A 21,601-nucleotide genomic window follows, 5' to 3' on the forward strand; every position below is an offset into this window, starting at 1 on the left:
TTCTTATTAAGGCACACACGCTCTGGTTCTCGGAGGAAGGTTACTTAGCCAGGACGTAACAACCTGGCCCTTCCCCAGCGCTGGGGACGGTGAGAAGCAGGATCTTTGGCGCATGACACATGGAAGAGGCAGACCTGCAGGTTGAGCAGGTGAGTGTGAGGTTGAAAGGGCCACCCATGTAGGTCTGTATTGTAGGAAATTGCCATCTGCCCCATTTGGAGAAGCCGGCCCCACCATGCACATGCCTGCCCCTTCCCCCGCCCCAGACAACACTCCTCCCATACATTTGCAAGGAGGGAGGAAAGCAAGACCCAGGATCCTTGGTTTACAGAGCCACCCCTCCTCCCATGTGGCCTGAGGCTGTGGGCAGGGCCTGACGGCTGGAGGCCTCACAGAGAAAATGACGACAAACCACCACCACGATTTTATTCTTAAATAAATGCTCAGTCTAAGGCCAGGTGAGGCGGACAGGTGGGCAGAGAGCGGAGGAAGTGCAGATCACAGGCACCTCCCCACTATGAGCACTGGGGCCCACCCAGAGAGGCAGGGATGCCAAGGAAGGCAAGCAGGGTGCGTAGAGGGCAGGAGGGGATGGTCAAACCACTTGAGTCCATTCTGCGTGTGCCAAGAAGGGACAGAAAGAACCCAAGTCTCCCCATGTTCCTGAAGGTTGTGCCAGAAAGCTCAGTGTGGTCCCGAGACCCCACACCACCTGCTCCAGGCTCCCCATGCCCAGCTCAGGCAGTGTGGGATCAACCAGCCACGGTGGCTGGCCTGCTGTCACTGTCTTCCCAACAAGGGCTCAGGTTGAGTGGCAGCAAGAGGGAGAGAGGGCCACATGCCTGCCACCTGTGTCTTTCACAAAGATCCATGTTCCCAGGCACTGGGGCAGGACGCCTCAGGTCTGCTGGGGCCTCCTCAGCCCACCATAGCTGGCATCCGAGGCCTCTCTCCAGGTGCATCGCAGATGCTGGCACCCCCGGGGCTGTAGGGTGCCAGGCTGGCTAGAGGAAAGGGGGAGGAGGGCAGAGGTCTTCACGCTCCTTCAGCAGCGAGATTCAGTGCTGGCGCTCAGGTTCCGACTTCCCCAGGAATTCCCTAGACCAGAGGAGGTCACCCGTCAGCCAAATCCCTTGAGCCCAAATCAGAAATCCCATCTCCTCTGGTCCTCAAATGGCCTCTCTGAGGAGGCCTCGAAGGAGCCTGGAGGACCACACTCCCACTTGGAAACCCTTTAGTGAGCTGAACAAGCAGGGCCCCAACAGCATCACCCAGTCATCCTGATGCGTGGGAATAGAGACCAGGTTACGGGCTGCTCTTCTTTATTCTGGACATTAGAGCTATACTCTGTTCTAAATTCACGGTAATATATTCCTTTTATAATGGGGAAAAATCACACCCCATACTTTTTCAGCTCACTGTCTCCCCTCAGTAACCCACGTCCGTGTGGCAAGGAATGGCAAACCGCTAAAGAAATGCAGCTTTACCTCTGGAACTTCGAAAGGCAGCCAGAGGAGAGCTGAAGTGTGAGGTAGACTTACAGATGAGATACACCTCATGAGGGCCGATCTGAGCCCCACCCTGGCTCAGCAGCCCCGGAAAGGCAAGCTCTTCCTGTTCCCACCTCCGCATCTTGCAGAAGGCCACACAGCCAGGAGATAGTGGGCTGCCTGTGCCCTCGGACTGGAGGTGGGGAGGCTGGGCCCGCCACAAAAGCCCCAACTCCCAGGGTGGGGCTAGGCCTGGTCCAGTCCAAACTCTGCCCTTGGCCACCACCTCACCCCTCATACTCGGGCTCTGCACTCGGCCCAAGATGGGTGCCCACAGCCCTCCAGGCTGCAGCTCATGTCCTGGCCCAGGATTCTGGCCAGCGCAGCCAGGAGCACAGCCTCCCTTCAAGCAGCAGCTGGGGACAAACTGACTTTTGAGGAGTTGGCCCAGGCCAGAGTCCCCGTGTGCTGTGTGCACAGGGCAGCGATCTGAGGGGTGTGTAGGAACTCCTGTCCAGAGCCGTCTGTGGGCTGGGCGCCCCTATGTGGGGTGCCTATGGGCCTGCACAGCCTGGACCATGAGGAGATCACTGCCTGCCTGACCATGAGAACGGCCCGGGGGGAGGCAATAAACACTCTCCACCGCTCTCGATGGAAACGGCAGGCTCTTGAATCCCTGCGACCCTTGGCCCCAGTGGGACAGCTCTGGCTGCTGTGCCTGCTGCACGCCTGGCCTGGGCCATTACCACCGGCAGCAACATCCCTAGTGAGAGGAGAACGCCTCACCTCAGTATCCGTGGAAGCTCAGGGCTCTTGTAGATGTACTTGTGCCTGTAGCCGAGGTCTGAGTGAAAGGGGATAAACTGAACTTTGAAGTCTCGGAAGCTTCGGGATGGTGCAGCGATGTTGTAGAGCTGGGGAGTGGGAGAGGGGGGTCAGTGCCGAGATGGCGGCCTGGTGGCTTCCCCTTCAACAGAGACCTGCCAGTGGCCGCTGGCTCTGAAGAGCAGTCCAAGCCCCCTATGCACAGCACTGCTGCCCCGTAGCCTGCCACAGCCAGGGCCCGGGCGGGGGCTGCTGGCAGGAGTCTGTCCCAGGCTCGACCCCTTGGCCCGCCATTCAAGACCCTCTTTGTCCTCACGCCTGTCTCCCAGACCACCCTTCCTCAGCGGGCGGTGAGGTGGATGAGCCAGCACCACAGAAAAGTCCCCCTGCCGTGTGAAGGTGTGGTGGCCCAAGTACCTAGAGCAGCTCTGATGGCTCAGTCCTGGGGGCTGGGATGGGCCGTGTGCCTCAGACTTTGCTGTATGCCCAGTCAAGGCCAGTCACCAAGCTGGCTCATGATCTGTCCCTCGTCAGCCCCCTCCTTCCACCCCAGGAGGGCGAGGCTGTGAGCCCAGACCCACTGGAGGGAATGGACCTGGCCCTGGCAGAGCCCACTTCTGAGGCAGAAGTGGCCCGGGCGTCACTCCCTCTAGGCTGACTCCGCCCCTTGCCATTGCCACGGCCGGGCGGTGCTCTCTCCTACCTCACCGTCACCCAAAATCTAATCCTGCCTCCTGGCAGCAACAGCAAACATGAGGCCCCATGACAACACGGGGTCCCCTGACAACAGCCCAATCCCAAAGGCAAGAGAGCAGACGAGAGGTTCTGTATCAGTTCTACCGCTGGACCCCTGCGCTGGGGGTGGGGGAATCCTCATCATCAGCGGTTCTTTTCCTCCAGGCAACTGGCGAGCCCTCCCGGCTGAGTGCCCTGCCGTTGAGTTTCTGTCAGGCCAGGACCCTTGTACCGGGGCCCAGGAGCCATTCCCTTACTTTTCACATGTCCTTTTGTGGGTGGCATCAGCTGTGCGGCCCCTGTCCCAACCCTGCTGCCGACCGCCCCTGCCCTTCTCTTCCTCACAAGGGACCCTGGCCAGCAGCAGGACCCTCCTCCACATTTGCCTGTGCCCAAAGATGAGTTTGCTGGACGCCCACCTGCACCAGGACACCCACCTTTCTGCCGAGCTGGAAGGGCACAACCGGGTCGTCCTCGGCATGCAGGATGAGCAGGGAGCAGGAGATGTGCTTCACACTGTGGGGAGGAGGAGGGGCTAGACCGAGGCCCCAGGCAGAGGCTGCGGGCTCCTGGCCCCCCACCCCACTCGCCACAGGGACTTGGTTTAGGGAGCGTTTCACTGTGGTGCTTACTAACAGCTCCAATTCTGCTGAGCTTTGTACTACGGAACTACAAGTTGATTTCTCAGATGTTTCTATCAACATCTATTCTAGGTGACAGGGTGTCAGTCAAATCTAGAGATCAATCAATTCATTCGACAAATCTGGCCCCTGCATATTTTCTGAAAATTGAAAACAGTTTTGCCAGCAGACATGTTCATTTCATGTTACAAAACAATATTTACAAACTGAATCATTTACGTGGGCCAAAAAACCTATTACAAATGAATGTTACTAGGAATCTATTGGTAAAAGAGTCAATATCCTCTCACCTACCTTTGGTGTAAGTGACATTTAGGGTCACTCCAGAATGTTTAAAAGTAAAGTAACATTTTTAATAGGTTCACTTGATCCAAACCCTTCAGCAAACCACATAATGGGGGGAGAGGCTGCGGGACTGATGTTTGGGCTCCTGACAGGCCTGACACCTGACAGGACGTGGGCCAGGGGGGTCGCCCCGCCCAACGTGTCTCAGTCTGCGTTTCTGCTAGTGCTGCACATGCACACACGCCCTCGCCTCGTTCTGCCTCCAGGGTGGAGCGTTTCTGGTGTGCAAGTCCCACTCTGACAGAGGGACTGACTGTCTGTTCAGAACCTCCACAGTACGACATCTGTCCTCACCTTTACCTACTCTGGAAGAGGCCTGGCGCACATGCCGTTCCCTTAGCGAGTATTTGGCAACAGAGCTGCTAGGCTCCTGACTTCCAGTAGGTGAGGCCTGTGCCTCGGGGGAGGCACTGCTGGCCCCTCCACGTTCCCACAGGCTCAGCTGGGGGCTGGGGCCCTGCACTCACTGTGGTTGTATTTGGAAGGAATCCAGTTCATTCAGATAATTCTTTAAGTTCCAAAACAATAATATTTACAAATAAGCAGGGCTTTTTTTTATTTGTTCAAATTTTAGTTTGTTCTATTTTTATTTTTAGAACTAAAACACATAATCGAGGAGAAAAATACTCCATTTTTTCACATTCTGTTTCAAAGTGTAGATTTTAAACATTAACCGAATATTTAGATAAGGATTTTTTTTTTTGAAGAAATTAAAACCTGTGAAATAAAGATATCACAAAGACAATGTCAAGAGAATCTGAATGTTGTTCAAAGAAAGAGTTCTTAACAAGAATATTATTTTGGTTTAGCTAACAGATATGTTTAATAATCAACTTTGTCTGCTGGTGGGAGTGCAAACTGGTGCAGCCACTGTGGAAAACAGTATGGAGATTCCTCAAAAAATTAAGGATAGAACTACCATATGACCCAGCTATTCCACTGCTTGGGTATTTATCCAAAGAACGTGAAAACACCACTGTGTAAAAATACACGCACCCCTGTGTTCACTGCAGCATTATTCACAATAGCCAAGACTTGGAAGCAACCAAAGTGCCCATCAAGGGATGAATGGATGAGGAAGATGTGGTATATATACACAATGGAATACTACTCAGCCATAAGAAACGATGAAATCCAGCCATTTGTGACAACATGGATGGACACTGAGAGTATTATGCTAATCGAAATAAATCAGAGGGAGAAGGTCAAATACCGTATGATCTCACTCATAAGTAGAAGATAAAAACAACAACAAATAAACACACAGAGACAGAGATTGGACTGGTGGTTACCACACGGGAAGAGGGGAGGGAGGAGGGCGAAAGGGAGATTAGACACATGTGTGTGCTGATGGACTGTAATTAGTCTTTGGATGGTGAACACGATGTAATCAACGCAGAAATAGAAGTATAATGATGTACACCTGAAATTTACACAATGTTACAAACCAATATTACTGCAATAAAAAAAAAAATCAACTTTGTAACATCTTTCACTAATGAAACATAAGTCACATGCTGAGGCAAAGCCGCTTTCTGAATGACAGTTACTATTCCTGCTTTAATATCCGCTTAGGAGTCTGGGTTTTGACATACCATTTTCAAATAAACAACTGTATGGACAAAAAAATACATGTTGTTTTCATCTTGCTTTAATCCTACAGTCTTTTTAAATTCCTTTTCTGTCAGCTGCAGCTCTGTAACTGACTGTCTCTTTATAAAGACCTGCTGGTTAGGGAAAAACGCTAGTGTTCAGAATTCCATCCTATTTGGTTAATGTCATTGAAGAGGCTTATCCTGGGGGTTCTCAGCATTTTTCTAAATTGAAAAATTAGGTACTCTACCACAGTACTCACTTTTCATCATTTGCAAATTTAATTCCACTGCTTGTAATGGGATCCAGGAAGAACCAGTCAAACCCAGGGAAGTATCGATATATCTGAAGACGACATGGAAACAATGTGCAGATGTGTCAATTAAAATACCCACACGGAGGGCCAAGGTCGAGGGTTCAGATAGGGTGCTGAGTGCAGGGGTTGCCCTGCTCCCAAGCAGACTGACCTACGGCCCCACCAGAGCTGTGCTGGGGTGCCCCTGCTCCCCCAGCCCCCCGACCACAGACTCCCTGCTCAAGAGGCCCCTAGACCAGCTGCAGTGGGGGCTGCCCACAAACGGGGCTCCCACACCTCAAAGCAGCAGCCCAGACTTCCCATAGACATCAGAGCTTCCACTCCCCGGAAAATAGGAGTCCACGAAACTTGGGGAAAAAGCAACATCAAAGTAAGACTAGACAGAGAACTCCTCTGGTCTGCAACAGAGCAGCGAGGTCAGGTGGTGGGCCGACACAGCTCCCCCAGAGCACATGGCCAGCTAGAAAGCAGTGGGACAGAGGAGTAGCCCCCATAGGCCAGGCTTGTAAAAGGAGGGTCCAAGGCCTCAATCCTGGCCTGTGAGGGCTGATGACTGTGATGCCCAGTCATCAGCTAACCCCTCCAATTCACCCTGGAATCCCCACCCAGGGTTTACCCGGGGTACCACCCAGAGACAAGACCAGGACAGCCTGGCTGCAAAGTTACCAACTTTGTAGGCAGCTCTGTAGTCAGGCCAGTGCCCAGAACTAAACAAGGATTAATTTTTAATAAAATCTGTATTCACTAGAATATTTAAATAATTTTTATGATTATTTTTATTTTATACTTATTTATTTACAATCATTTTTATAGTAATTATTTTAATAATGAAAGTAAGTCCATTTTCAATAAGATCTATACTTGCCACTGAGAACGGATGGCTCTTTGCTTCTTCACGGATATTAGTGAATGGAGACTCCAATATAAGGGCCTCTGGAGGCGTCTCTAGATAAACAAACAGGGAAATGTGATGTGGGCCAGAAGCCCCAACAAAACCCACACTCCATGGCCCAGGGGAGGGTCCGTGGGAGGCGGCTGCTCCCAGACAGGACAGTGCACCCTGGGGTGCCCGCCTGGCTGGCCCTGCCCCTCAGGCCCTCCCACAGGCTGGTGGGCAGGAAGCCCACACGCAGGGGACCCTCTGGTGGCCTTGGGTTGCTCCCGAGAACCATCTGCTGAAGCTGCTTATCAGGAGGACGGCCCCTGGCGGCGCTCTGCCAGCTGCTTGAGAACCCACAGGGAAAGCAGGCTGGGGCCAGCCGAGGGTCTCCCAGGCCACAGCCACAATGCCCTCCTCACAGGCTCTGCGCGTACACCAAGCACTGTCACCATGCGGCTCACCCGTCAGCACCCACTTCCCAGGAACTCGCAGCAGGGCCTGTGAGGCAGTGAGTGCCCAAACACTCTGCCTGCCCCGTGGGCATCCTGGGACCAGGAGGAGCCCCTGCACACACCCAAGGACCCACGACCCACACGAGCCCCCTACCTCGCTCACAGAGGCGCCGTACCAGATTTGTAGCCACTCTGAGAAGAAACAAACTGTTCAGTTGAATTATAATGAAAATTATTTTAGATAACACTGTTCTAATGTTGGAAAGTGACCTGAGAAGCTGTGGGATCTGCGAAGTGACTGGTGGGGTTGTAGGCAGGAGGACTGGGGGGACAAAGATGCCTCAGGACCACAGGTGGAGCCACTGCCCCAGTCATCAGCTAACCCCTCCAACAAGGACCCTCTGCGTCCCCAAGGTGTGCCCTGCCACCTCACCCGGAACAACTATGCAGCGCCACCCCTCAGCTCACACCCAGTCAGTGTGGGTGCTACTGAGACAGACGGGGGCCCTGCCCCGTCAGCTGAGAGAAGGCTGCAGTCTGCTTGCACAGTTCCTGGAAGTGGAAGCATTTGGACTCCGTCAGGCCCAGGGGCTTCTTGCCATCCCAGGACCATACCGAGGGGTCCTGGTGCAGACTGCCACGACAGGACGGCCTGCACCCCTCCACCAGGGCACCTCTCTGTGGGCACACAGTTAACTCTCCCCATGAGGGCAAAGGCAGGCTGGAAAGCCTTGTTCCAGACACTCCCCAGCCTGCAAGCCCCCGCCCAAACTCAGCATGCTGTCCAAGGTGAGCAGCAAGTTGAGAAAGGGGCCGCAGCCACTGCACCAGAAGGAAAGGTAGCAGAAACAGGGATGGTTGCCGAATGTCTGGGGGCTCCTGGCATTAACAGCAGCGGTACCTTGTAGGAACACTCTGGACCTCACATTGATAGACGGAATGTAAGCAGCCCCAAGCAGAACATTCAAGTGCTTCCTGTCTTGGCAGATGTAGAAGGGAACCCCCCACTGCTCCTCCTCCAAGTTCTCCGGTGAGCCACGTAAGGGCCAAGTGGCGAAGGGGTTCACAGACCTCCCTCGTTTGCACGTAACCAAAGCCAGACACGCAGGCCGCAGGCCACACGCGGTTCACAGCCGGGGCCTTGAAGGCTGAGTGCACCTGGGATGTGAGCCCCATCCGTCCTGCTCTGGACATCTCCCTGAGGCATAGTCTGGGGCTGAAGCCAGTCTGCCCTCCTTGTGGATGGAGACGGTTGCCCCCATGACTACCCACATGTGTCCCAAGTCACTTCTTGGGTTGAGGAGTTCAAGTCGCTCAAACCCTTTGTGGTCTCTCCTGGCGCTTCATCCCTTGTGCCGGCCATGGGGTCAAGGGAAAAAGCTTGTTGGGACTAATGGTGCCATGGGATTCAGAGGCCACCAGGGCACCCTTCGGGAGCCTGGGCTGGAAAGTCACCGTGTGAAGACCTGTTTCCCCAAAGGCCACATCATCCTGGGAACTCTTACCCAGTGCCTAGGGAATGGCCCCAAATATATACAGGATTGTCTCCACTTCTTGCTTTGATCCAGTCAAAAACATGGAGTGCGTCATAGGTCATGCCCCGCTCCGATGGCGTTCCTACTGAGTCGCCCCAACCTGGGAGACAGAGCAGCAAGAGGAGGAAGTCAAACTCAGTTCATGGAACATCGTGAGGGGCAGGATCACCCCCTCCTCTTTCTCGGCAGGCAGGCCCAGGCTGGTCTGGGGCAATGGAAGTCTCTGCCATCACCCTCCACAGCTCTACATGCATGCCCGACAAGCCCGCTCCTACTTCTCCTACCTCCTCACCCAGTTACAACCCCTGAACCAAATGGCTGTCCGAGTCCCGATGAGCAGCTGTGTAGATGGGGCAGTCAGACACACAGACCCCTGTCAGCACTGATGGGTTATCAATCTCCCCAACACTTCGGACTCACTGGTGGCTGGCCCAAGATGAGGGGCCAGTGAGAACCCAGCCTGCCCAGGGGCCCCTGCAGAAGGACAGGAGCATCCCCCAGGGGCCCCTCCCCCCAGTCTCCAGGAAAGGTCAAGTGCTATTGTCATTTCCAGCAACTCAGCAGTGAGTCATCATCAAATGATCTGAAAGCATCACGAGGTTCAGAAAGAGCAGGTTCTGCTGCATAAGCAAAATCCACAAGTTAGTGGGCACAACAAGCCATTCCCCAGGGCATCCCAGACACCAGATTAGGGAAAGAGTCACTGGAGAGACAAGGCCAGGGCATGGGCGGGAGGCAGGAACACAAGGACAGGGAGAGACGGAGAGACAGACACAGAGACAGTCAGAGGTGGGGCTTTCGTCTCTTGTATGGCTTAAAAATGCAGACTCGATAAGCACTGAAAAGAGGAAGTGCTACATGGGATTTCATTTCTTGGTAGCAGCACAGGGAGGTGAACAAGGATGAAGGCTGCCCCTTCTCATTATCCTGAGGTCTCCAGTGCACAGCAGGAACAGAAAATCCTTTTTAGCAGGGAGAAGAGGATGAGCAGGTGAACTAATTCCAGATCTTCATTTCAGAATTTTTCCCAACACAGAACTTTCATCCTGATGGAACATTCTTCCATGAAAGAACCATCCCTGTGGTACACAGAATGGCCCCCAAAGAGGTCCACATCCTCATCCCTAGAACCTGTGAATATGTTAAGTTACCTGGAGGGGGAATTGAGGCTGCTAATCAGCTGACCTTGAGAGGGGAGAGTATCCTGGTTTATCAGCTTGAGCCCAGAGTAATCACAAAGTCTTTATAAGTGACAGAGAAAGACAGAAGTCAGGATCAGAGTGATGCAGACTTAAGGGGCCACAGCCGAGGAATGAGAGCAGCCGTGAGAAGCTGGAAAAGGCAAGGAACTGGATTCTCCCATAGAACTTCCTGAAGGAACCAGCCCTGCCAACACCTTGATTTTAGCCCAGTGGGTAAAAATTTTGGACATCTGACCTCCAGAACAGAGAGATAATAAGTTTGTGTTGTTTTAAGACATTAAGCTTGCGGTGATTTGTTACAGTAGCACGAGGAAACTAACACAACACCCAGACCCCCAGTCTGAGGACATTGACACCACTGCCCTCTCCTAGAAGGTCAGGGAAAGCCCACCACGGGGCCGTCAGCCCTTTGATCTTCAACTGAGAACCGTACAGAGGCACACGCTTCTCATAGAGTTGCTCACTGTTAATACAAAGCATTGTCCTGGCTCATTAAGGGAGAATGTTCTCAGCTTACATCAAACTATGAGTTCTTGATCTCTTCAGTGGCAAGCCCTCTGATTTATTCAAGCAAGAACAAACGCCAAAGGGCAAAAAGAAGAATCTACCTTCTCTCTTAACAGTTCTTTTTCCGATTTTCTTAACTTCAACAAGCCAAGCTCTCCTGAGCACAAAACATGTCTGATGTCCAGCTACAGATAAAGTCGGAGTCCAAAAAAGAAAAAAGTATTTTCTACATGTAAAATATTGCTGACAGAAGGCATGTGCTGGGGTTCCAGGCGCCAGTGCCTCTCCTACAGGAGGGACGCCCTGGCATCTGCACACAGGACATGCATCAGAAGACCCCATCCCCTTCCACCACCTTAACACACTCGCAGTTGCCACGCCTGAGCCTGTCAGAGTGAAGCCTGCACGTCAGACACTGACGAGGAAGTGAGGGCCCGGAGCTGCACTTTCAAAAGAATGCTCACCTCTGTAGTCAAAGGTGACCACGTGGTAACCAAGGGAACTCAGCACCTGTAAAGTGAAAAATAAACATCTGGGCAACAAATCCATGCATCTTGGATCAAGGGCAACTTGCCTCTTACTAAACCCATCTGGATTTCTGTCTTCGTGCCCTGCACGCCCCATTCCCATTGGATCTTATAAAACCCAGATGTCACCGTTGCTACAGGACACGCTGAGGCCCTCCAGAGCCACACCTGCTCCAGGCGCAAACCACTTCCATGATCAGAAACCTCAAAAGCAGACAACAACTTTCCAAACTTTCCCCTTCACTGACTCCATCCCACCCACTCAAGGGAACAAACCTCCCAAGAGCCCAGAGCAGTCCGCCGGGTAAATGACGGACAGAGCAGTGTCCCCACCGCACAGATGTCCCACACATTTGCTTATGTCCCTTTCTGCTCTGTTACAAACACAGACGTCCGTCTGAGAGGAGGATGAGGGGCAGGCTTGGTGGCCCCAGGACACTGGCAGTAACAGCACATTTCAGGCTCCAAGGCCCAAATACCTAATAAAGATAATAACCAAGCAAAAGTGAAGGTCTGCATGCCTGCTTGTAGCCCCCCTTTACCTGTGGAGGCCTGCGAGAGCTTCCACTAAGTCACCTAACTCTGATTCCAATGCAACCACATCCCTGTGGAGGCGAGAAGCTTCTGTGCTGGCAGAGCTCCGGAGCCCGCGCTCAGCAGTGAAGTGTGGCCCTGAGCCCACAGTCCTCTCCACTCCTTTTACATATAACACAACAATACAAACAACTCCAAATGCCTTTTATGTGATATGCCAATATCTGGCATATGATCCACAAAGTCCAATCACTCTGACTCTGGATACTATCCCTGGAAGCAGCATTATGGGAAGCATTCCACGGTAGAGACTTTCACAAATGGCAGTGTTGGAAAGACCAAAGGTGATTAATTCTGAAAATTATTAGGACTCCCTTCTGGTTCATGCCTCCTGGAAACAGCCAGGACACAACACACAGGTACTGCTCTGTCCATCATACACCCTGTGCACACCGCTCTGCCTGTCCTCACACCTCGTGGATGCCACTCCGCCCCTCACACACCATGGGCCTTCCTCACCTACCTTGTAGAGCTCCACCCGGTGGTCGCCGCCTCTGGAGCATCAGGGAGAAAGAAACAAGAATGGGTGTTAGTGCATCTTCTCAAAGAGGAGGCTCCAGGGTCAAGAATGGAGCATCTCGGCCCTTAGTGGCTTGGTCCCACCAAATCCATATAGAGAAGGTCGATGGCGACAGATGACCTCCTCCTCAGGGCACCCTATGTGGCTCCAAGCCTGCCTCTGGCAGTACCATGCCAAGCAAGGGACAGGCTTAGCACTTTGGGGATATTTCTTCATTATTTCCTTCCTTTCATTTTTGACTAGGTAATGTATACGTACAATACAAAATCCAGAAGATACAGAAGGATACACAGCAAGCCCCCACCCTCTCCTGCTCCAGCATCCAGCCCTCTCCCTCAGCATCCCGTCCCAGAGTCCAGGGATCAGCTGTGTAGACAGAAGGGAAGGCGCTTTTCCACTCGCGAACACACACCCACCCACAGGGGCGGGCCCACGCACCCTTGGCCTCTCACTTTTCACTCACTAAATCACAGCCAAGTCTCGGTACACTCTTCTTAGTGCTGGTTCACCTTCCTCATCTCGTGGCCATTCTGGCTCTTTCCCAACTGCTGTAACTGAAGTTTTGTGGCCGTGGCCACCCTATACAACGTCCTTTCACATATGGGTGCCCCACGTGTAGGGTACTGCTGGGTCACATGTGTGTGCAATAGTAATCCTGACCACTACGGGCCCTTGCCTCTCACTAGGAGCGTGTGAGCACGGCTATCTCCCAGCCCCTTGCCCACAGACCAGTGTTTCAGTGGGCACTGCTGATGGCCAAGGCTGACCAGGCTTTCACATGTCTGGACCTCTGTGTCCGGGGACTGCCTACCCTCTCCCACTCTCTGTCCAGCTGTTGGTTGGCTGTTATTGTTACTGTTACTGTTATTGTTACTGTGGCACCAAAGTGGGGACTGGGTTGCGTTGGGAGAGGAAAGCACGTCAGCGGTGGGCTCACCCTCTCCAGACTTCTCAGTAGCTTTCTTTCTTTCTTTTTTTTTTGTGAGGAAGATTGGCTCTGGGCTAACATTCATGCCCATCTTCCTCTACTTTATATGCAGGATGCCGCCACAGCATGGCTTGACAAGCGGTGCGTTGGTCCGTGCTTGGGATCTGAACCTGTGAAATTCCAACCTGCTGAACTGGAATGCACGAACTTAACCACTACGCCACTGGGCCAGACCCAACTTTCTTTTTTTATAATAAGCATTTTGGGCATTTCAGGTGTGTGTTGGGGGAGGGAGTGTCCTTGAGGGAGATAAGAACAAGATGAAGGAAGAAAACCAATATAATGCAGAAACAGAAGTAGAAAGGAATGAGTTTCAAGACCAGAGGGAAATACTGCAAAGTGTTTTCAATTATCTTTGGAAGAGTTCCTAGTGGCTCTGTTTTAAATTTTCCAAATTCTCTATCTTCAGCAAAAGGAAGAGGGATTTAGAATGTAATATAGTATGCAGCAGCAGCCGAGGGCCTGGCTCCCAGGGAGTCTGTCAGAGAGCAGGGGCTGAGGGGACTGTGAGCTCTGCAACAGAGAAAGTCTTTGTGGGGAGTGGGAAGGAGCAGGAAACCTTTCAGTCACAATATTCCTTCAAATCTGAAGTGATGGGCAGATTTGGTCTCTTTTTCCATGTGATTGGCATTGCTGAACTGAACCTTAATTCACATAAACTGCAAACCTTTCTCATTTATAGAAAGATGTTACAACAGCTGTTTGTAGCCACTTGCTCTTTGAAAAGCAGAAGAGAAATCCACTGTAGCTTGTCTCAGACAAAGAAGAAAGCAAACTGCCAAATGCATACGTGATTCAGCAGCTAAGCGCTCTGTTCTCACTGCTCAGAAACCATCCTCAGGGGCCATGCTTCCCGGACTTTCTGCAACATCCCCCGTGCAGTCCCGCTGCCCAGACACCCACTGTGGCCTGCTTCCCCCCCACAAAGGCTCATGCATTGTTCTCCTTGCTGGTTCTGCCTATGAAATGACCGCTTCCCAGCCTGCCACCATGGCGAAAGCACCACGCTGACCCCCACCCTGGTCCTGCGGTGGCCCTTCCTCCTGTCAGCTCCTTGCCACCTCTCTCTCATGTGCCTTAAGGAAGCTGGGGAAACAGTGACCCTCCCAGGGTTTTCAGGTAATGCTTTGTTCAGAAAATGCACCTCCTCCCCTCACACACGCCAGCTCTCCCACAGAGACTCTTCTGAACAAGGCCGACCCCGTGGGGTGGAAGGAGCCGTCTTTAAACCAAGGATAGTAGCTCCAATCCCAGCTAGTCTGAAGGACATGCCATTAAACTCATTCTTGAAAAGCACCTGGGATAAACCTGGGCAAGGGCTTTAGCTGCCACAGACAGTATGTACTTCATCGACGGCCCAGGAGCATGCACTGGCATTGCTGGCTTACTGCTGGAAGCAGAAAACTCATGCAAGTCACCCTGCCCTGACAGCACGGTGGGGTGGCCTGCGAGGACAAGCTTGTCCATGAGTGTTCAGCTGGGGTCTCTTTGCTGGCCTTCCTCTGCCTTTGGCCAACCCTCCTTTGATGTCATCCCTGCCCCTTCTCAGCACTCACTGCCCCTTTACAGGAAGTGTGCCTCCTCCTCCAGCAGGGCACACCTGCCAGTGAGAAAGTGCTACCCTGCCTGTGATCTCCAGACTGAGATGACAGACACTGTTTGTGAACAGGGGACAGCTTTCCCCAGGGCACGCTGTGGCCCTGAAGTATCACAACCCTTCCTTGAGGGACCACTGCTTCCTCACTCACTGAGAAACCTTGTTCCATAAATCACAGGCCCTCAGGCACTTTGCCCTTTAAATTAGGGCAGGAAGAAGGATCTGGGTCACTCTGACAGAGACGCAGCCTCCTCCATTCCACCCCAGGTACAGCTTCCCACATCTGCTTAACGCGGTGGTTCCGAAGGAAATAGGGCCCAGTCCACTTGCACACAGCCCTGCTTTGCTTTGAGCCTGTGGGAACGCTGCTTCATGTCAGTTTCCCCAAACCCCACAGGAACTCTGCCTTTTCCTCTGTTCTCAGGAAGCCCCACGGTCCCACCACGTGCCTGCTCCCTCACTGCGGTGGGTCAGTAAACCCAACTGGGCTTTAGGGCACTGGCACTGCAGGAAGGATGTGCTACGTGGGCTCCTCCTCCTCACCTGGTGCCCGCATTCCCGTGCAGGTACAGGATGATAGGCTGGCTGGAAGCCAAGGCATCCTCGTACCACATCTGGTCCTTCCCTTGGGCGTTCTTCCACCAGACGGCGGGGACAGTGTGCCTGGAGACAGAAGCAGAGGGGAGCAGCGCAATCAGATGATGGCGACTGTGGACGCAACGACTGTGGAGATCTGGTTACAACTAAGCTGAGAGCAGGAGGGTGAGTGGGCTGGGGAGGCAAACTGTCCCCATCACCTAAACAAACAACTACCAAACTCCAAGCTGCCGGGACGGCTTCTGACAGTTTAAAGAGATCTTCTGACTTACAAACAGGCCTCTGCCACAGAGGCTCCCCCTGGTAGCAGTTACCAGGGGTCGGGGATGGCCGTTTCTCCCATATGCACTGGAAGCTCTGTGAGGTAAGATCCCATCTGGATCAGTCACCAGGCCTTCAACTGAGCCTAGCACAGAATGAGCACTTAATAAATACCAGCTGAGTAACATCATCTCCCCTCATACGTATCCACATTTTTAAGCTGAACACAGTTTAACTCATAATATACCTCAGATAGTATCATGCTGTCATACCTGCTAATTCAACAACACTGATCTTTAGGAGCTGGATTAGAAGCCCGTAAGGCACCATTTCCAATGCACGGCACATTCCAGAGCCTGCTCATAAGCCATCCTGGAGCAGACCCATCTCTGCAGGAGACGTCGCACAGGACGTGCCATGTGGATGGGCTCCCAGTAGCCTCAGCCCATTCCACCTCCTACCAGGCACGTAGAGACTTGGTCTATCTGGCCAAACCCTCCTTCAGACAGATGTTCTGGTTACTCTTAACTCAGGCCACATCAAATACTGTTAATCACTGGGAGGGGTCTGAATTAATAAGGTTTTTCTGTAAAACATATTCAAATTCATTGGCAAGAATGCTTGAAAATATTAAAGGGCCAATTTCTTATTTTCTAGCTCTTAAGTTTCAGCATCTCTTTCTAATATTTCTCTTTGACCTGCTCCAGAGGATCACATTTTGGGTGGTTCTGACCACTGTCATTATCACTCTCCTATAATTAAATCTATGGGATGGAAAGGTACACTTTAAAGGTGCTAGAAGCTGATGGGCTTCCAGTAGCCAGCCTACCCCAAACTTGGGGCTCCTGACAAAGGTCCAGGTAGCTCCTGGCCAGAGGGGAGGGACCCTATTCCTGCCAGGTGGAGACCTTATGCCCACAGACAGGCAGCTGAGAACGAGCTGACGGCCTAGCACACCCCTCAGCTTTCCTCTGTGCCTTTGCTGGTGGGAGGATCTGACAAGGTGCCAGGTGAGAACAGTTGGTGCATGGTGCCTGCTGTCGCCCAAGGGCCCACACCATTCTCACGACAGCACAGAGCATAGACGTGGGCAGGCAGCAGGCGCCCACAAGCACTAGTCTGGCTGTCACTACCTTGAGACCTGCCATGGTGGTCACTAAATACAACGTTCTTGGGGCACTGCTGTGACAGCTTTCAGCCTAAGGATCAGCACCACAAACACCCCTCCTGCAATACAACCGCTCTACCTGAAGAAGTCCTGACTAACCCCCATGTCTTCAAAGCACAGACCTCTATGAACCAGCAGGAAGGCCAACCAATTTCCACCAAACAGGTCTGAGCAAACCACGTCAAGCTTCTGACTGAAGACAGAAAAGCAAAGTGTCCCACGCACACACACTGGGTCAGTCAATGCTTGATTAAATCAAACCAAAAATGACAACAGAATCTGGTCCCAGCATCAACTCCTAAGAACAAAACTCCCCTTCTCACTTCATATTCTTTACCCAGACCATTATCAGAAATGCCGATCTTCCTGAACTTCCTCGGAGTCCACACTGAGAAGCATCTCACACGCATGGTGGTTTTCTAGGACAGCGGAGAGACTTTATGGCACTAAAAAAGACCCAGCTAGATAAAGGGGCAGTGACTCAGAGCTGCTTCTGAGAGAAAAAGAAAACGCCACAGGGAGGGAAGTCAATTTTAACTTAGTTGTTTGGAAACACCCACTTGTCCATAGGAAAAAACATTAAAATTTATTCCAAGGAGACACGAAGAAGTCACAGAGCTTAAGTCCAATTTAAATTTATGGCTAGGGCCGGCCCCGTGGCTTAGCGGTTAAGTGCACGCGCTCTGCTGCTGGCGGCCGGGTTCGGATCCCGGGCGCGCACCGACGCACCACTTCTCTGGCCATGCTGAGGCCGCATCCCACATACAGCAACTAGAAGGATGTGCAGCTATGACATACAACTATCTACTGGGGCTTTGGGGCAAAAAAAATAAATAAATAAAAATTATAAATTTATGGCTAAAAAAAGTAAATACTAAGAAGATAGCAAACATCACCATTATCAACGGCCCAAAGTGCTGCAGGTGAAAAGAAATCAAGCTGTTTTCAGTATCTAGACATTCCCTTCTCTGAAAAGAAAAAGTATGTCTCCAACCTGCACTCATGAGTCTGTGCTTATGTTCTCTTTGTTTCTAGCTTTTCCCCTCACTGGAAATAAGGCTCTCTACAAAAAACACTCTGGTTCACAAAGCCTTTGCTGTTGGAAAACCTCAGAAGAGAGTTTAGGGCCACCTCTTCGTGCTCCATTAGGATCACATTTAGCTGAGATCTTTGCTTTGAAAATGGAGTGGACGAGAGTAAAAGGGACAGGGAACAGTTTCAGAGACCACTGTCAAGGACAACACCAGCCACGCCACACAGGGCCCCTCCTGCCTCCCAGAGAGGCTGGAGAGCAGGCACCTCGGCCCTGCAGCCACATGGCCGGACACTCACCAGACTCCAATGGTCACGTCTTCCTCTGGCTGGAGGTAGTAATTACAGGTGTGATTCAAACCTTGATCCTGTGGTTTTTTCAAGTCAATGAAATAGGGAACCCTCACTGTGGGGGACAAAGAGATGGAAACCAGGATTAGTGGGGATGGATGCACACACACACACGCACACACGTGTACATGCACACAGCAGAGGCAAAGCTCTTAGAAAGTGCCAGTCTTTTCCAAAGCAATACTGCCAGGCGCACTGGGCTCTCCAGCCTCAGGCGGGGGTGTAGGCGAGCCTGCACCGCAACACTGAGAGTGCATCTACACATCCTCCAGCGAGGGCCAGGTCTGAGTAGAGACAGACCCACTGAAGGTTGTTCAAGGTGTGAAAAGACGCAAATGAAGGAAGGAAAGATCCTTGAGAGGCCTGAGGGACCACCTGGCCACGAGAGAGGTTAGAGACAAGAAGCCCAGTGAGGCCTGCGGAAGCAGCTCAGGTGAGCTACAACTGAAGGCTGGAGCCAGGTGGTGTCCAGGGACAGTCCCAGGACTGTCCCAGTCACAGTGTGTTCTGGAGCTGGGGCCACAGGACTCGACCAAGTGAATGTGGATGTGAGCCAGTTAAATGGCATTCTGAAGTTTCTAGTGCTGTCACTTAACGTAGATAAGACGGCAGAAGAGAAGGTGTGGGTGCAGGGAGGCCAACAAATCCACAGAACTGGTTCAGAGCTGAGTGCAGTCAAGGGGAATGGTGCGGTGGGAGCCCTAAATTGAACAATCTGCCACCAGGGCAGAAGTCCATGATGCACCCATGGAAACTGCCAGGGCAGGAGACAGAGACGATGGAGATCCACTGACCTGGAGGAATGTCCGTGAGTGACAGGTAGGTGAGAAGAACCAGGAAGGAGCAGGAAGATCACCGTGTGTGCCGCACAATCCCATATTGTTATTGTAAAAATAAGGAAACAACATCGACATCAACACCACCACCCAAGTGTGGCTTGGAAAGAAATACAGAAAGACTCACTGGGCTGTTAACAAGAGTTCAAAGTGCGTGTGTGTGTGTGTGGGGGGGGGGTGATGCTTAATTTTTCCCTTATACACCATTGTACTTTTATTGCTTGTGGTGAAAACAATTTTTGAAAATACATTTAGCTGAAAACTGAAAAACTTAAAAAAAAAAAAAAATCCAAAACCATGAGGTGCGTTTACTCACTTGCAAGTTGGGCAACTTCCAAAAGGGGTAGAGACAAGAGGCAGTGTGGTCCTGACTTCTAGCCAATCCCACCTTCTACAAGGAAGTCACACATCTCTTTACAGTTTTCTTCGGTGAAGAGACTAGTTTCATTAAATAACCTCACACATCCATGCAGCGCAAAAGTCAAATGTGCTCATCTCCCACTACTGCCCCATCCTGTGCCACAGCCATCAATCTGCCACCTCAGGGCATTTGCACTTGCTGTCCCCTCCACCTGAATGGTCTCCCCCCACATACCTGCACATCTAGCTCTCACTTCTTCAAATGGCACGGCGGCTCAGTACACATTTGCTAAAGAAATGAAATACCCAACTCATGAGGACATGGGGATACACACGTGCTCCTTCCCCAGAAATTCCCTGGGCATTTCAGACCACGCAGGGACACAAATTCTCCCACCAGGGCTGTTACTGTCAGTTTCTTACTCCCTCTCTTCCCCAAGAAGCAGGTTAAATTTTTAAAACTTTTTTATTTTCTCTCAAAAGAAAAATGTCAATCAAATGGGGTGGCATATTTTCTGGTGCTGCATCAGGGGTTCAGTGGTAGGACCCTCACCTACCGTAGCTCCTGGTATTCCCACCGGGCTGACTCCATGTGGTGCATGCCCTTCCTGCAGCGCCTCTTATAATTTGCACACCACCCCTGAAACAGGCTGGTACTCCTGCCTTGTCGCACCTCTTGTGAAGTCCCCAGCTCATACCTGACAGAACTGGGGTTGGCACCCAGGCAGCCTGACTCCATAGCCCATGCTCCTGACTCATCGGACAGGAAGTGAGAACAGTAAACTGGCTCTGATCCTGACTGGCCCTAAATGCCCTTGCTATGGGTCGACTGGTGTCCCCTCAAAAAAGATACATTGAAGTCTTAACCCTAGCACATCAGAATGTGATCTTATTTGGAAATAGGGTCTTTACAGAGGTAATCAAGCTCACTTGAGGTCATTAAGTAGACCCTGATCCAATATAACTGGTGTCCTTATCAAAAGGGAAAATTGGGACACAGAGACAAGACAAGGACAGAAGACAGTGTAAAAACACAGGGAGAAGGCAGCCCTGTGACAGTGGAGGCAGAGACTGGAGTGGCACAGCTACAAGCCAAGAAACACCAGGGACTGCCAGCCACCACAGAGGCTGGGAGGAGCGACAGGAGGACCTACCCAGAGTCTCAGAGGGAGCATGGCCCTGCTGACACCTTGACTTCAGACTCGCAGCCTCTGCAACTGTGAGAGAATAACTTTCTGTTGTTGTAAGCCACCCGTTTGTGGTATTTATACGGCTGCCCCCGGGGAACAGATGCAGCCACGCTTATGGAGTTTAGATTTTACTGCAGCAACAGGACTCAGAGAAAGATCCTGACTGGAGACAAGGCCTGGAACGGCCTCTGTTTCTTACGCTGTTTCAGACGCAGGCGCCCACTCCTGCGATCTCCATTCTGTGACTTTGTTCCACTCTGTGGAAGCTGAAGGCTGCAGCTTGATGTGCCAGTTCATCAACTGTGAGGGGAAATGACTTCCTCAAGAAAACTCTCAGTATCCAAACCCAGTGCCCACACCCAGACCCACATAATCAATCCAGCTCCTGAGGCTGGAATTACCCACCCCCACTCCCCATGCCAAACAGAATGCGGGCATCCTCAAGCACTGAGGGCGCTTGGCTTTCGCTGGCTCTGCTTTCAGGTCTTGCCGGTTTTGTATCTGGTGAGAAGGCGGCCAAGCTACTTACACTACCCCAGAGCTCTGAGGACTCCCTATCCGTAAAAAGTGTTTTACAAGGATTAGCAGCTATTCTGGAAAGCTTTCAAGCCCGAGAAATCTAGGAACTGAGAAGCCAGATTCTACTCTAGGATAGCCTTACTCCACAAAGCTTATCTTCTAGTTCACTGTTATTTCTGTTTTAGAAACAACCACGAAACAGGAGGCAGTGAATGTGCCAAGGCCAGTTGATACCCCCTGGGGGCCTCCCCTCCCACAGCAGTCCCTCCAGCTAGTAGAAGGCCCCTGGGTCACCAGCCTTGGGTGTCAGACAGCCCCAGAGAGTGGTGGCCAGAGGAACCACCAATTGGTGCTAAGTTAGCAGAAATGCCACAAAGCAAAGGAACTGGGTCAAGGGGTGCAGGAGACCCAGGCTGGCCTGAGGAGGGTTGCAGGATCTGCCTGGGCCAGAACATAACCTTATTCCTGCTGGTCGGTAACAGGTGGGCAACTGGGCCCTCTGACCGCCCGTGTGATCACATCCCCTTAGCCTATGACTCT

At 52.0% G+C, this 21,601-nt stretch overlaps 1 protein-coding gene across 1 annotated transcript in view; it reads right to left on the minus strand.

Moving 5' to 3' along the window:
* Nucleotides 1-401: 401 nt before the first annotated feature.
* Nucleotides 402-21,601, minus strand: part of ABHD12 (abhydrolase domain containing 12, lysophospholipase) — an 83,102-nt gene continuing 61,902 nt past the window's right edge. Inside the window, exons 3-13 of the mRNA XM_004441927.3 lie at nt 18,106-18,211; nt 15,291-15,410; nt 12,106-12,136; nt 10,986-11,031; nt 8,783-8,912; nt 7,432-7,469; nt 6,811-6,890; nt 5,892-5,974; nt 3,488-3,566; nt 2,277-2,404; nt 402-1,098 (exon numbers count right to left, since the gene is read on the minus strand). Of these exons, the coding sequence (XP_004441984.1) occupies nt 1,059-1,098; nt 2,277-2,404; nt 3,488-3,566; nt 5,892-5,974; nt 6,811-6,890; nt 7,432-7,469; nt 8,783-8,912; nt 10,986-11,031; nt 12,106-12,136; nt 15,291-15,410; nt 18,106-18,211 (881 nt within the window). The 3' untranslated portion in view covers nt 402-1,058. The remainder of the gene's footprint in view (nt 1,099-2,276; nt 2,405-3,487; nt 3,567-5,891; nt 5,975-6,810; nt 6,891-7,431; nt 7,470-8,782; nt 8,913-10,985; nt 11,032-12,105; nt 12,137-15,290; nt 15,411-18,105; nt 18,212-21,601) is intronic.

Source organism: Ceratotherium simum, chromosome 21 (genome assembly GCF_057802395.1).
Source record: "Ceratotherium simum simum isolate JZ-2026a chromosome 21, ASM5780239v1, whole genome shotgun sequence".
In the NCBI taxonomy this organism is placed as follows: domain Eukaryota; kingdom Metazoa; phylum Chordata; class Mammalia; order Perissodactyla; family Rhinocerotidae; genus Ceratotherium; species Ceratotherium simum.